This window comes from Tachypleus tridentatus, chromosome 7 (assembly GCF_004210375.1).
Source record: "Tachypleus tridentatus isolate NWPU-2018 chromosome 7, ASM421037v1, whole genome shotgun sequence".
Taxonomy (NCBI): Eukaryota; Metazoa; Arthropoda; class Merostomata; order Xiphosura; family Limulidae; genus Tachypleus; species Tachypleus tridentatus.
In genome coordinates, this window is record NC_134831.1 from 161,733,476 (window position 1) to 161,747,256 (window position 13,781).

General features: G+C 31.9%; 1 protein-coding gene across 2 annotated transcripts; it reads right to left on the reverse strand.

Annotated features, from left to right (window-relative positions):
• Positions 1-908: 908 nt before the first annotated feature.
• LOC143257063 (apoptosis regulatory protein Siva-like) lies at positions 909-10,682 on the reverse strand. Of its 2 annotated transcripts, XM_076515191.1 has the most exons (5): positions 10,435-10,682; positions 4,587-4,784; positions 2,889-3,063; positions 1,605-1,660; positions 909-1,111 (listed from the first exon to the last, which is right to left on the reverse strand). In XM_076515191.1, exons 1-5 carry the CDS (start codon positions 10,550-10,552, stop codon positions 1,077-1,079), a joined length of 582 nt encoding a protein of 193 aa, XP_076371306.1. In that variant the 5' UTR covers positions 10,553-10,682; the 3' UTR covers positions 909-1,076. The 2 variants fall into 2 exon arrangements, with proteins under 2 accessions (XP_076371306.1, XP_076371307.1); XM_076515192.1 differs by lacking the exon at positions 1,605-1,660.
• Between the last annotated feature and the right edge of the window lie 3,099 nt (positions 10,683-13,781).

Sequence of the window (13,781 nt, forward strand, 5' to 3'; positions counted from 1 at the left end):
AGCTCTTATACCTTATCCTATTCCTGAAGATTACCTTAGTATATTTAAATGTCATATATTATCCTTTACTGAAAGTGAAAAAATATTAGCAACGGATGACTGAAGTATTCTAATTCAATGTCCCGAGAGCACAATATAACATTTAACAACAAATTTGCAACATTCTGAATACATAGCACTAATACATCTGTAACTAAAAGGAAAAAATAAATGAAGTCACACCAGGTCTCTCAGGCTTATTAAGAGAAAACGCAGCATTTTACAATATACCTGGATCCTTCCATTGGTATATTTAAATGTAAGTGATAAAAGTATGCGTTAAGGTAATTTCAAACACAATGTAATTGAAGAGTGATGCTTAGAATTATAGAAGTCTCAATCTTACAGAAAAAATCTAGAGTAACTAAGTTTCACTTAGTGCAAATGTACTTGGTCTTCTACTATTATATGACAAGCACTTGGGATTGTAATTAAATAAGTAACTTACCTGTTAGTATACTAGTGATAATTATGACAATAAATTAAAAACAAAGTTTAAAGAACAAAAAGTGTAAGGGGGAAGATTATCCTAAAATATAGACTGAAATATGAATTTAAGAAGCAGTCTCTAATTTAATAGAAATAGAAAATGCAAACAGAAGTAAAAAGTAGATTCAATTTATACATTTTACTTGACTGAAACAATTATTACATAACTGGAGATCTCAATGACACTAAAGGCTTAGGTTTTAAGTAGTCAATACACATTTGTCTCTACCATCAATTTAATTAAAGTAACTTACTACTGTAGATCACAACTTGAAAAAAACTAACACCTAATGTGTTCTTGTTAGTAATTTGTTTTACCAATTTGAGTTCAGTTTTAAAGAGTTTGTCATATATGTTAACAAAGAATGTTCCAATCAAAATTCAAGAAATGCTAAAAATCATTTATTTTACAAACTGTACAATTAACACAAAATTTCAAGACTCCAGATAAAATGAAATTGTTGATTTAAAAAATTAAAAGAACATTTTTAAGCTACTATAAAAGATCTTTTTTTTTTCAACACACACAGATGTTTAGCTTAAGCACGTCAGGCAGATGGCATGTTCTTCGTATTCGTCATACCTGTAATGTAAATGAAACAAAGTGTATTTTATTATTAATGCATTACCTAAAATTTCTTGAGGTGAGTCTTCAAATTATGAAAAACAAATAAAAGTATTAAAAATTAGCCAAAGAGCATAAACTTGACCTTATTAACATAATATGATGTTTTGGGACAAGAAGAGACCCACTGGTCTATCCAGGACAGAGGTTGGCAGCTTCTGGTTTGTGAGCTAAATACAGCTCTTTTAGGAGAATTGTGCAGCTCTTGGGCTATCTTCTGTATTCACTAAGGGGAATCATCCCCTGATTTTCTTTTTTTTAAGTCAAACTGTTTGGACATATTGAAGCTCTTGAAATGTTTTAGTCTTAGAAAAAACAAAAAAATGGTCTACTTTGAAGAGTGGCCAAACCTTGATCTAGACTGTCCCTTCCTCTAAACTAAAACATCACATAAAACCTCAAAAGCAGCCTTTAACATTCATACAGTTATCAAGCTTTTTCTTATACTCACTTAAATTTACTTCCTCCAGAACATCTGAAGACAGCTTGTTCCAAAGACCAACCATCCTTTTAGGAATATAAAAATATTTTAGCTGAAGATGACTCCTACACTGTCAAAATTTATATTTATGTTCCCCAGTTAATCCTACTGTTTTTGCCATTAAGTATGGAAAATATTTTATGAATCAACTCTATTAATTTCCTTTATAATTTTAAATATATTATCCAATATATTTAACTTATCCAATAAGTTCATCCAGCTAATCTGCTCATCTTTACATGCTAACCTAAGCCTAACAATTGTGGGGATGAAAGTATAAGTAGGTTACCAGGGTGAACGGTAGTAACCTACTTATAATTTCATCCCCACATTTAATTCTCATAAGTATTCCAGACACAATTAAGTTATTTTTAGTATGGGTCTTTTTTTCTTTAAATGCCTTTATGTACTTATCAATTAGCTCCTCCAACCAACCTTTCTCTACTTCATTAGCCCCTATATGCACAAAAAAACTATCATTGCAACTCCCTTTATTACATCTCTTGTTTTATGAGTTACATCTTCCATCCATGATCCTGGGTAGTATAATTTAATTCATTTTTCCTTGTTTATCCCATAAACTATACTATCCATTTGCCTTGTCAAAGAATCACCTTCAACTATAACCTCAAGTTTATCATATCATACTTCTCTCTCACTTTTATTTTCCTTCTTTCAATAGTTTCTCACCTGTAGAAGTCAAAATCTGAAATCTATTTCTCAACAGAGTAGGCTTATTACAATTATATCTATTACTTTTAGCCATAATGGTACTGTTTCTAACTTCCTGAAAGTCAGTCCTTTACATCAGAATTTTTCAGGATTGAAAGAAGGAAAATTACACCTTTAATTTCTTTGTAATGTCAAAAATTAAAACCAAAAACAGTAGGTGCCCTCTTTACAATTTCCAAGATATTTTATTTAGAATTTAAAGTGTTTATTTGTTTTGACATGCTGATTTCTTTTTATCCCCAACTATATTTGCTTGATGTCATAATCAACAAAGAACTACATTTTCTACAAATTTCAGTGTTCAGGAAAAAAACAACAACACATTTTTAAAATGTGTTAGAAAGAAAGGCCTTTTACAATGCTTTACATTCTTGATCAATCATAGAATTAGTAATTCTAAAAACATCCAATAAGTTTTAAAAATATTTACTTATAAAAATCTGCATAAATTGAAAAAAAATATTATAAAATGCTCTATATTAATGAAAAACACAAGTAAACCAGGGAACTTTTCACACTGACCTAAGAGTAGAGCAAAGTGGACAAAAATCTCCTTCACAGGCACGACAAACCCGCCGACAGCCAGAACAAATGGACCGATGACAAAATGAGCAATTGAATCCACCTGTTAAGTCTGATGGTTTCTGACAGTAGCCACAACTTTGAAAGTGAATATTTCTTTGGTGCAGAGACTTTTCTATTATAAATATTGGAAAAACACTGCAAGTTTTAAAGTATTAATTCAGTGTTATCATTAAATGTCATAATACTAAGACTTATCAAAGGTATGTTTCAGTTAAAAAGTCTTCAACAAAATGAACAGTAATGCTGAAATTCATTGAATTATATTTGAGAAGAATCATTCAATCACTAAATATATTTAATGGAAAACTTTTATTGATAATATATTGATAGTTTCAACTCAAGGAACATCAACTCACTCAAATTCGATACGAGTTGGGCCTAACTTTATAAACATGTTTGAGTAACAAAAAATGATAAAAGGTAAAGAAAAAAAGGCTGATGGTCTCTGCATCTGCAGAACATATGTTCGACCAATTGACACACACCTAGTAGTATGATTGACATTTCTGACAATCATGATATACTATAAAAAAAGACTTGTGTAGTCAATAATAAGATAATAAAGTGGACTTACAACCCTGTTTCATACTGCTTGGTCAATGATGTTCACTCCAGCTTTTGTCCTAAGTCCTACTGATTTTTAAAATCATGTTGAGCTAATAGAAGTCAATTGAAGGAATCTTTCTACCTTTCACAGTTTTCCTTGATTACGAGAAACCCACTTGAAATAAAAATGTATCTCAGAACAGATGATATGGGGATAAACACTTTTATTGATAAGGAGATAACAATAAAAGTGTTAACACCCACATCAGTTGTTCTGAGATACACTTTCATAGTTTTGTCAAGGCTTCCATAGTGCTTAGATCAACTGTTTATAATGTGAACATCAACACACCATAATGAACTACCTTCATCATTTTGTTTGATTAATTGAACAGCTCTGACAGTTTATACTTCCATCTAAAAACCTTCACCCATAACCAGAAGGAACCAAGACAGAGAGAGAACTCATAATAACCATTCTTGATGTCTCTTGTATAGAAGAGTTTAGATACATCACAGACAAATTAGCAGCTACACATTCACACCATTGCTGAGAAACTGAAAATTGCCTTTTCTGTTATCTACTGTTCTTATCAAGATCTGAATGTAATAAGCCACAACTCTTTGACAGAATATAAATAGAAAATATAAGAACATTACACTTACATTATAGATACAAGATCAAATGTTGACTTTTTTGTTTTTTTATGTAAAACTGATCACTAACATCACTATGAATATAACACATTATCTCATGTTTACAATGTCATAAATCTGTAGACATTTTAAACATGTTCACTCTATACACATGAAACTGTTACAATGATCACATATAATTAAGAGAGTTTCTTTGTATTTGGCTAAATACATAATTTTGAGTCAATCTCAAAGAGTTTTCATCTAACAAAATGAGAGAATTTGTATTTACAACTAACCAAATTATACACCTTGTAAAATAAATTGTTGAAGTATCACTTGTTTAAGATGCAACACCAGAACTCCATGCCCACATTGATGTTGAGGGTTATTTTTTTTAACAACTACAAGAACTTTATGACCATTACAATGTGTAACAAACAGAAAACTAACCATGAAACTTTTCCTGTCTGTACTTGGATGGAACAAGTTGATCATTCTGGTTGACAACAGATTCATCTATATTTTGTATTTGTTTGTTATCACCAGGGGGAGTTGCTGGAGGGCTGAGAACTACACAGTTGAGAGGATCAAAGGTCGATTCTGCAAACTGTTTCCTGGCACCATCTCGTAGAAGCTGCCAAGTTCGTTCTATAAAGGTAATGTAATAAGATCACAATAACAGTTAAAAATAAAGGGTGTAAATTTCTTATTTTTGAACAAATCATACAGTCTGGAAAATTAACAAAGAAATCCAACATAAAAGATACTAGAAATATGTAGCTAATACTGATAGATATACACCACTGTTTCAGTTTAAGTTCAATGCAAGCATTAAATTTAGTTATTTTTAAAACTGGTAATTTATTAAAAGTTTCTTTGCATAACTGTTTATGAATTATACATTGTGTAGTTCAATACTTATAAACTGGTGATCATTATATTACTGAACCATGTGACAAGAACCTTGTAAGTTTTTCTCATTTTTTAAATTGAGTTTTATTGCATCATAATATCTTATATTGTGTGAAATGTTCTAGGTCTCTGTTGGGGTTATAACTAAGCACAAAAATATAGTTCAATAGATACATCTAGAGCCAGCCATAAAGTGCAGATGGTGGTGGTTTTTAAAAGTGAAATTATCACAGACTATATTGTAATAACAGATCAAAAACATAATTTGTCTTGTCAAATTGTTCTAAAGTAACTAAACCAGCCCATGCGAACAATTATTTAAAGGTCTGAATACAACTGTGATAACCAACACCCTAATGAATATTTGTATATACATTGTTATGTTTGACTTGTTATAATACCTATCATTTTAAAATAATTGGACGGCATGCTGTTTGTTTATTGTTGAAATTTATTGCCAAAAAGTAACAAACATCTACTGTAAAGACTCTGACCCATACATAAAACCTGACAAATATCAAGAAAACAATGTGAGAATACAAAGTTCCACAGCTACAAATCAATTTTATTAATATTTGTATACAGCTTCAATAATTATAACCAACTCCTGTCATTTTTTTATTCCTCACAGTCAATTTAAACTTTTAATTTATACAATTACCCATAATAAACTGTAACCACAGATAACATAGAAATCAAAGTAGATGCAATACAATACACAAAAACAGAGAAACAACTGTGAGAAAGTACTCATAAAATTAGATTAACCTAGAGCTCAAAATTCAGTCTGTGTTTTTCTGGGCATAAAAAACAAAACAAAAATTAAAAACATCATTAACTTTGAAATTAAAGTTTTTTTAAGTATTTAATTTCTACAGTAAAATATAAGTAATATTAGAACAAAATACCATGAGAGTTTTAGAGAAGGACTTAAACAATTTTCAAGGTTAATTACCTAAACAAACAGCTATTTTTTCTCTCATGTTTAACAGTGTTCACACAACTTTTCTCACTACTGACATAACACACTGACATGACCATTTGGTTCTTCACAGTTATCCCATGACACCCACCCTTGAAGGAAAGTACACATCAATCAACCATTTATTTTTCCTGAAGTTCTCGATTCCCCCTTTAAACTGTTCTGACGTTCTCACCTCCATAACTACTGACAATCACCACTAATTCCATAAGTCAATCACTCTGTTAGAAAAATAAAGCTGTCTTAGCTGGAGCCTAGCCTAACTTATCTGGATCTTAAGCTTGTGTCCTCTTATCCTTGTGCCTGTAGAATACAGCACAAAAAAATCAGAGGCTATAAAAAATCTATACTCCTGAAGAATCTTGCAAATTTTAATAACATCACTTGTTACCTTTCTTTTCTTAAGAGAAAAATAACTTGAAGTTAAGAGATTTATCTTAACCTATTCCTATAAGATAATCCTCCTATTCCCCAAATCATCCTAGTAATCCTCTTCTGAAATCTTTTCTTCAAGTCAGTATTATTTCTCAGCGAAAAAGCTAGTGAAGTTATAAAAAGATAAATCACTTTCTTGACCTGTAAATAACAGTGTCTAAATTAAGGAAGGTACAAATATTTGAGCAGATATTGCATTATCCAATAAAATGCAATCTGGTATTAATTTTGCAATTACATCAGCTAGCATTTTCATCAACCAATTACTTCATAAGATTATGCAAGAATAATACTGTATACATCCCACATAATAATTAGCACATCATTTACATCACTGATTCTTTCTAATAACTTCTAATCATAGTAGAATTTTCCTTGGTAGTTGGTTATGTAGATTAAATATCAATCATATCTACTCCTTTTATTATTAAAAGATTCTACAAGTAGTCAAGGTAATGACAGTAGGAACAACAGCAGATACAAGTCAAACATAATTATCATCAGGTGATCAGGGGTAAAAGAATTACCTCAAACCACCACATGATACATCCCTTAAAAAGGTTTGCAATGGTTGCTCACCAATGTGGAACTGTACATCCTTATCAGATTTTCAAAGCCAATGATGAAGTAACTATTTTTACTATACTATAACAAAGTGGCAGCTCACACCTTTGGCATATATACAACATGTATGGCCATATACACTGTCCAATCCACAACCACCTGAATCTGATTGGATATAGGGAGCTACATATTCCAAATTCAATATCTGACCAACAAGATATTTGTCTCATCCCTGGTCTAAATATACTTTAAAATTATTTTTTCTTTGTTGCTATCAGTGGATCAATGCTTTGTTGGCTTGAGCAATTTATCCACCATTATCCCAAGGTTCTTTTTTTTAGTCACTTTAACAAATGGGTTAACCATCTTTGTTAAACACACAATTCAAATTATTGTAATCAAACTATATTTTCTTGCATTTATTATAATGTCATTTCCCAAATATTTCCCTAACTTGTCAATTGTTAAAAATCATTTTTAACTCTTCAACATACTCAATACAACTAAAAATACCCAAGGAGTTTAATCATCCACAAACCTTACTAATTTACAAATTATGCCCCTGTCAATACCATTCAGATAAATACAAATGCTCAAGTACTGATCTCTGAAGTGTACCACAAGTAACAAGGGTCCATTTTTTTCTGGACTCTATTAATAAACACTTTCTACATTTTCTTATCCAACCACCTTATAATGTGATTAACTAGTCTTTTGCTAACACCCACCATTATAATTATCTTAACTAATCCTTTGTATGGCATCTTACCACAAATTTTTTTGAAAATCGAAGTACAAGTCCACACCTTTTCAATCATTTAAATCAGTGATTCTCAACCCTTTCAAATCCATAGAACTCTTCCAGTGTTAAATTTGTGTCATGTAACCTTTTACAGTACTTCTTTCAAAAACATTACTGCAATACTATATCAATAGTTCCAGACAGAGTATGTATGTTTATTCCAGCTATACTTTCACACATACATATCCAAATCATGAAAAATTTCTCAAGCCAATTACTCAGGCACACATAATAAGAAACGTGCTGTCAAATACTAAAAAATTACATGACCCAAACACCTTCTTGTACTTAGTTTCATTCAATAACTTAAAACAATGCAATGACTGATTATGTTATTATGAAACGCACTATACTAATAAAGAAATATGATGTAGCAAGATTGCAATTATGTGACTAGTATATATTTATGCATTGGAATGTTTAAATTCTACAGAGCCCCTGGATGTTTGTTGAGAAACTCTACAGATGCTCAGAACCTCAGTTGAGAAGCACTGATCTAAGCAGCAAATCATTGAAGAAAGTTAACAAATCAACAGGAAAAGATTTTCCTTTAGTGAATCCACATTGATTTTATGATATTCTTTGATAGATTGTTTAGGCAGAGTATTTATGATGAAACTTTGTAGAATGGATGGCAACTGCCTGCTGTGGAAACAAGCATAGAGGACGACGTTTTGAAAGTCTTCCGGCTTTCATTCAAAATGGTTTTGCAAAGCTTCTTTTATCAGACTAAAATTCTTCTTACTACAGAAGCATGAATAACTAGTTTTTAACTTCGATGGCAACTTTTATGACCTCCTTAAAAAACCAAAGTAATAGTAGCAATCATCCAATTCTCAGCCACCTATTCAGTTTATTAACCTTCCAAAAATAAAATAAAGGTTTTTCCTATGTGATCTTTAGTCTCCTTATCTGAATCAGAAATTTAAAATGACTTTTTTTTTCTACAGGCATAAGTTATCAAAGATGTTCAATAACCAGACTATCATAACTAATAGTTAAATAAACTGCTTGAAATGTTCTTTTATAAATTTGCCCATAACTGTGGAAAAATGTATGATACCTTTTGTGGTGTTAGTAAACAGTATGTGACACATACAGTATTAAATATTTGTAGCATCCCGGAGTAGAAAATGTTCTATTTGATGGTTCATTAAAATTCAAGAACATCCCAATTACATAAACATTAACTCTTCTGCTATAACTGTTACAAGTTTCAAACATCTGCTGCTGCAATTGTTACATGTTTCACATAGTGTTCTATTTAACCATTTCATGTGTAATAAGTTTATCAGTTTGGTGGTACTATAAGAAGTAATACTGTACATTATTGTAATTATTAAACTCTGAACAACTTATTAAGTTTTGAGGTATATATGCCATGGTATAATTGTTATGACTACCTTAAAACCGCTTCTGTGAGAAGTTGGTCAGACAAGTTGTTAATTTATATCTCAAAATAGAAAAGTTCTTGTCAAGCCTAAGTTCTAACATGATATAAAAAATAATTCTGAAGCAACCATATTTCAGAATGTTGCAGTAAGACATTCTTTAAAGTCCCAACTACATAATCAGAACAAATGTAAAATTATATTTAAAAATTATACCTACTTATTTAATATTTAGATATAAACAGGCTTGGATAGAGAGCCTATTTAACTGATAGACAAAATCAACCAACAACAGAAAGTAAATTTTTAAACTCAGAAATGAAATATGTAATACCAACAGTAGTAAATCATGCATTCAATTACCTGAATAAATGGTATGTGATGTATTAACAATTACTTTGAATTAAAATATTTTTGGACCTTTCTATTGTTTAAAAAGATGACCTTTCCCATACACTTTTAGCATTGGGGCTGTGAAAAATAAGTTAAAAGTAGAAAGATAACTGAAATTCATCAATGCATCATGAGCTTCACAGAAAAGCAAGTCTTCAAATAACACTCAAACATATTAACAAACCATTTAGAACCACCTTGATAGATACTGTGCAGCAAGCCTAATAACTTCTATCAAAGTATCTTGTCTGCTTGTCCTACTGCTGACTATAATGATACTTTGACCTTCCCTACTGAATTGCAGGTAAAAACATTCATACCTCAGTTGCAAACTAAACATAAAGAGGTAATAGCACAAGATTAAAAGGTTGGCAATTGTTGAACTATTGATGCTGAGAATGTGGCTTTATTGATACATACTGAAGTTACTCCCAAAAGGAAGATTTTAGTAGTTGCTAGTATGTATAGTTGAGGATGCTGTATTTCACTTAAAAAATTATCAAATAACAAACAAAAACTTGTGTCGAAAAGATACGTCCAAAACCACCCTCTTTGGGAGTTTCTGGATTGAACTTACTTTTAATATTGAACAAACTGTAGTGTAAAGATATCATTTGGATTCTAAGGAACGCGTTAAAAATAGAGTCAATCTTCTAGGTTTCCAATCAAAACGCTAAGACTAAATATTAATTTTGTGTTTATGGATTAGAAAACAAGTTGTTAGATAAACAACTATCATATCAGACCTCATGATACTTCATAAATAAAAAAAATTGGAAAATTATTCCAAAGTTGTTTAATTTGTTGTAACTCGCTCACCATATACTCCAGGCATATGAGTTGACATATTCACACCTAAATTAATTTCTTTGGGGCTAATATGAAACTTAATTTGACTTGGAAATTCATCAAAAAACGGGTTTTTCCTTTTAGCCATAATTTTTTTTTTTATAAAATAACGACACTTAAATTTTTAAGACAAATTACTTTGATTTATGTTGTTCTATTCAATTCATTTCTCTTTCCACACATAACCGCGTTAAATTTCCATCACACCCCCTGTTGTCACTTTTGATTAATACACAAATGTGCAGTAAAATTAATGTGTCGGATATTTAAAGAAAAAAAAACAAAACGAGTAAGTTATGTATATCAAAATCATAAGCCTTAGAAACTGTAAAGTTTTTTAATTAAGCACAAAGCTACACAATGGGTTATTTGTGCTCACCACGGGTGTCGAAACCCGATTTGTAGCGTTGTAAGTCCGCTAACATACCTCTGAGCCAGTGGGGAGCAGAAATTATGAAGACATTTTAGATATGTTTTAATATACTTGTGTTTATTTATAGTGAAGCATTCATTTACGTTCTAGAAAACAAAGGTAAAAATAATATAACGCGGAAGTGATTTATTAATGAAATTTTCAATGGTATGAAACTATATGAAGTTTTCCATTCTCAAAATCGTCTAAATGTTTTAAGATGTTCACTGAAATTTCAAGTGAGGTACAAAGTAATTACATTTATTATAAGTGATGAATACTGATATATCTCTCCATCTATTGAATGATGTTTAGCATAGGATTATATCTCGGGTTTTACGTACATTAAGATCAGTTTGGTTTGGTTTGTTTTGAATTTCGCGCAAAGCTACTTGAGGGCTATGTGCGCTAGCTGTCCCTAAGACTAGAAGGAAGGCAGCTAGTCATCACCACCCACCGCCAACTCTTAGGCTCCTCTTTTACAAACAAATAGTGGGATTGACCGTCACATTATAACACACCAACTGCTAAAAGGGCGAGTATGTTTGGTGCGATGGGGATTCAAACCCACGACCCTTGGATTACAAGTCGAATGCCTTAACCATTTGGCCATGCCAGACCCTTTAAGATCAGATCTAAAAAAAACATGAAGTAAAAATACTCGTTACAACATTTTAGCATGTGTTTACGTAACACTGGTTCGTTGAAATCTTGCTAAAATTAGAATTATCTAAAAATATCAAAGCTATAAATGTCCACAATGTCTTTACATATCAGGTTATCCCATAAGTAATGCCTGGAAATTTAATACATAAAGTGTATCATCAATTCTGTCTTTGTAGAATGCTTTAATGACTAAAGTATGTAGTAGCACGTATTAATGACTGAAGATAAAAAAAAGGATATATTATAAAAACGTTAAGCACCGCAGACAATGGCTCATTGGAGCTAAACTGGCTAAAGCACAATCCAAAGTGGACCTTTATCCTAGGAAAGTCTTGTTAAGCGTTTGGTGGCATATTGTTGGTGAGATCCATTTTGAATTGCTGCCACTCAATGTAACGATTAATCAGACTCCTATTGTCAACAGTTAGAGCGTTTGAATGTTGCACTGAAAGAAAAGAGGCCTACTTTAATCAATCGTAAAGGTGTTGTGTTACACCAGGATAATGCACGGGCTCATACAGCAAGTTTCACACCCCACAAAGATTGAAGAGATAGACTGGGAAAAACTTCCACATTTTCCTTATTCTCCAGGCCTTGCCCCATCTGATTACTATCTATTCCGAAGGTTGCAGAGCTATCTTAATAGAAAAGAGCTTGAAACACATGAAAATATCAAAACTACTCTCTCTACATTCTTTTCCTCCAAACCTCAAGAATTCTATAGAAATGGCATTCAGAAGCTTGTGAATCATTGGCAAGAAGTAATTAGTGATAATGGAACATCCATTATTGATTAAATAACACTAAAAGCGTTTGAAATCCTTTCTCTTTTTCTGAACCTAAAATCGGACATTGCTTAAGGGATGACCTGATATATCTTATCTATTGAAAAATTTAATTCTTCCTTTACTTATTACGTGGTTAGGGCGCTTGACTTGCAATCAGAGGGACGCGTGTTCGAATTCCCCTTGCACCAAACATGCTCGCCTTCTCAGCCGTGGGGACGTTATAAAGTTACGGTCAACCCCACTATTCGTTGGTAAAAGAGTAACCCAAGGATTGGCGGTGGGTGGTGATGACTAGTTGCCTTCCCTCTAGTCTTACACTGCTAAATTAGGGACGGCTAACGCAGATAGCCCTCGTGTAGCGAAATTAAGAACACTGATTTCTCTTGATGTGATAGGTCTACAGAATAACAGTATATTCTATAATATATGTACTTGCTTTAGGCAATAAACTGATCCTTGTACTAAACTGAAACTACTCTTTACAAATGATGAAGCCGAGATCAGATTTTTAAAAAATTTACTTCATGGGCAAAGTCGAATTTACCCAAAATAATTAACGCTACTCGTGTGGTCATTTTTAACCTCCCACAGAATAATACTACTTTTTCCAGACTTGGCAACAAAAATAGTTTACTGATTAACCTACCAACGTTAAGTAACGTAATTATGTTAAAAACTGTAGTAACACAAAATAAAGACTTTTTTTTTAAAATGTGACCAGAAAAAATTAAATCCAAATACATGGAAAATTCGTTACCTTTGCTTGTTGTTTAGCACAAGACTACACGATGTGGTATCATTTTAATCACAAGTCAATCACTGTCAATCACAAGTATCGAAACCCAGTTTTCAGCGTTCTGAGCCTGCAGACTTACAGCTGACCCAAAGCGAGAAGGAGAAGCTTTTTATTAGTGCCAACTTGTTCCGACATGTATTGTACAATTTTCGTAGAGAAATATTTTTTATTAATTGATTGATTATGTAATGCTGAATAGTACCATTAACCCACCGCTGAAAGTGAACGGAGATTATTTTTCACCTGTGTGTGTGTGTGTCTGTTATCAGAAAGTTTTCTCGAACATGACTGATTGGATTTCGACGAAAGTTGGTGTAGACTCAGATTATGTCTCAACTTAGAAGTAATTAACTTTTGGAGAGTTAAGGTCACAGCAAGTTTAAGAAAAAAAATCTGTTGACATAAAGACCGATTTTTCACACTATTTTTGCTCTGTAACTCAATAGCATATGACCAAATTTTAATGAAACTTGGTGGACATACGTAGAATATTGTTCATCATTTTCCTGCCGAAAATAGTCCACGTTCAGTGTTAACGACGGACACACGGACACATTTTCGTATTTCTTGAGAGACAAATATAACCAAGGTATGCGCTCTCATAGAGTTATAAACAGAGAGAGAGAGCACTCTTGTGCATTGACTAATCACAGGC

What these genes read in the sequence shown, in the direction of transcription:
- LOC143257063 (XM_076515191.1), bottom strand. Translation starts at nt 10,552, where the DNA reads ATGGCTAAAAGGAAAAACCCGTTTTTTGATGAATTTCCAAGTCAAATT. An exon ending in TCATATGCCTGGAGTATATG is followed by an intron (nt 4,785 to 10,434) that starts GTGAGCGAGTTA and finishes TTACCTTTATAG; the next exon opens with AACGAACTTGGCAGCTTCTA. An exon ending in CAGACAGGAAAAGTTTCATG is followed by an intron (nt 3,064 to 4,586) that starts GTTAGTTTTCTG and finishes TATTTATAATAG; the next exon opens with AAAAGTCTCTGCACCAAAGA.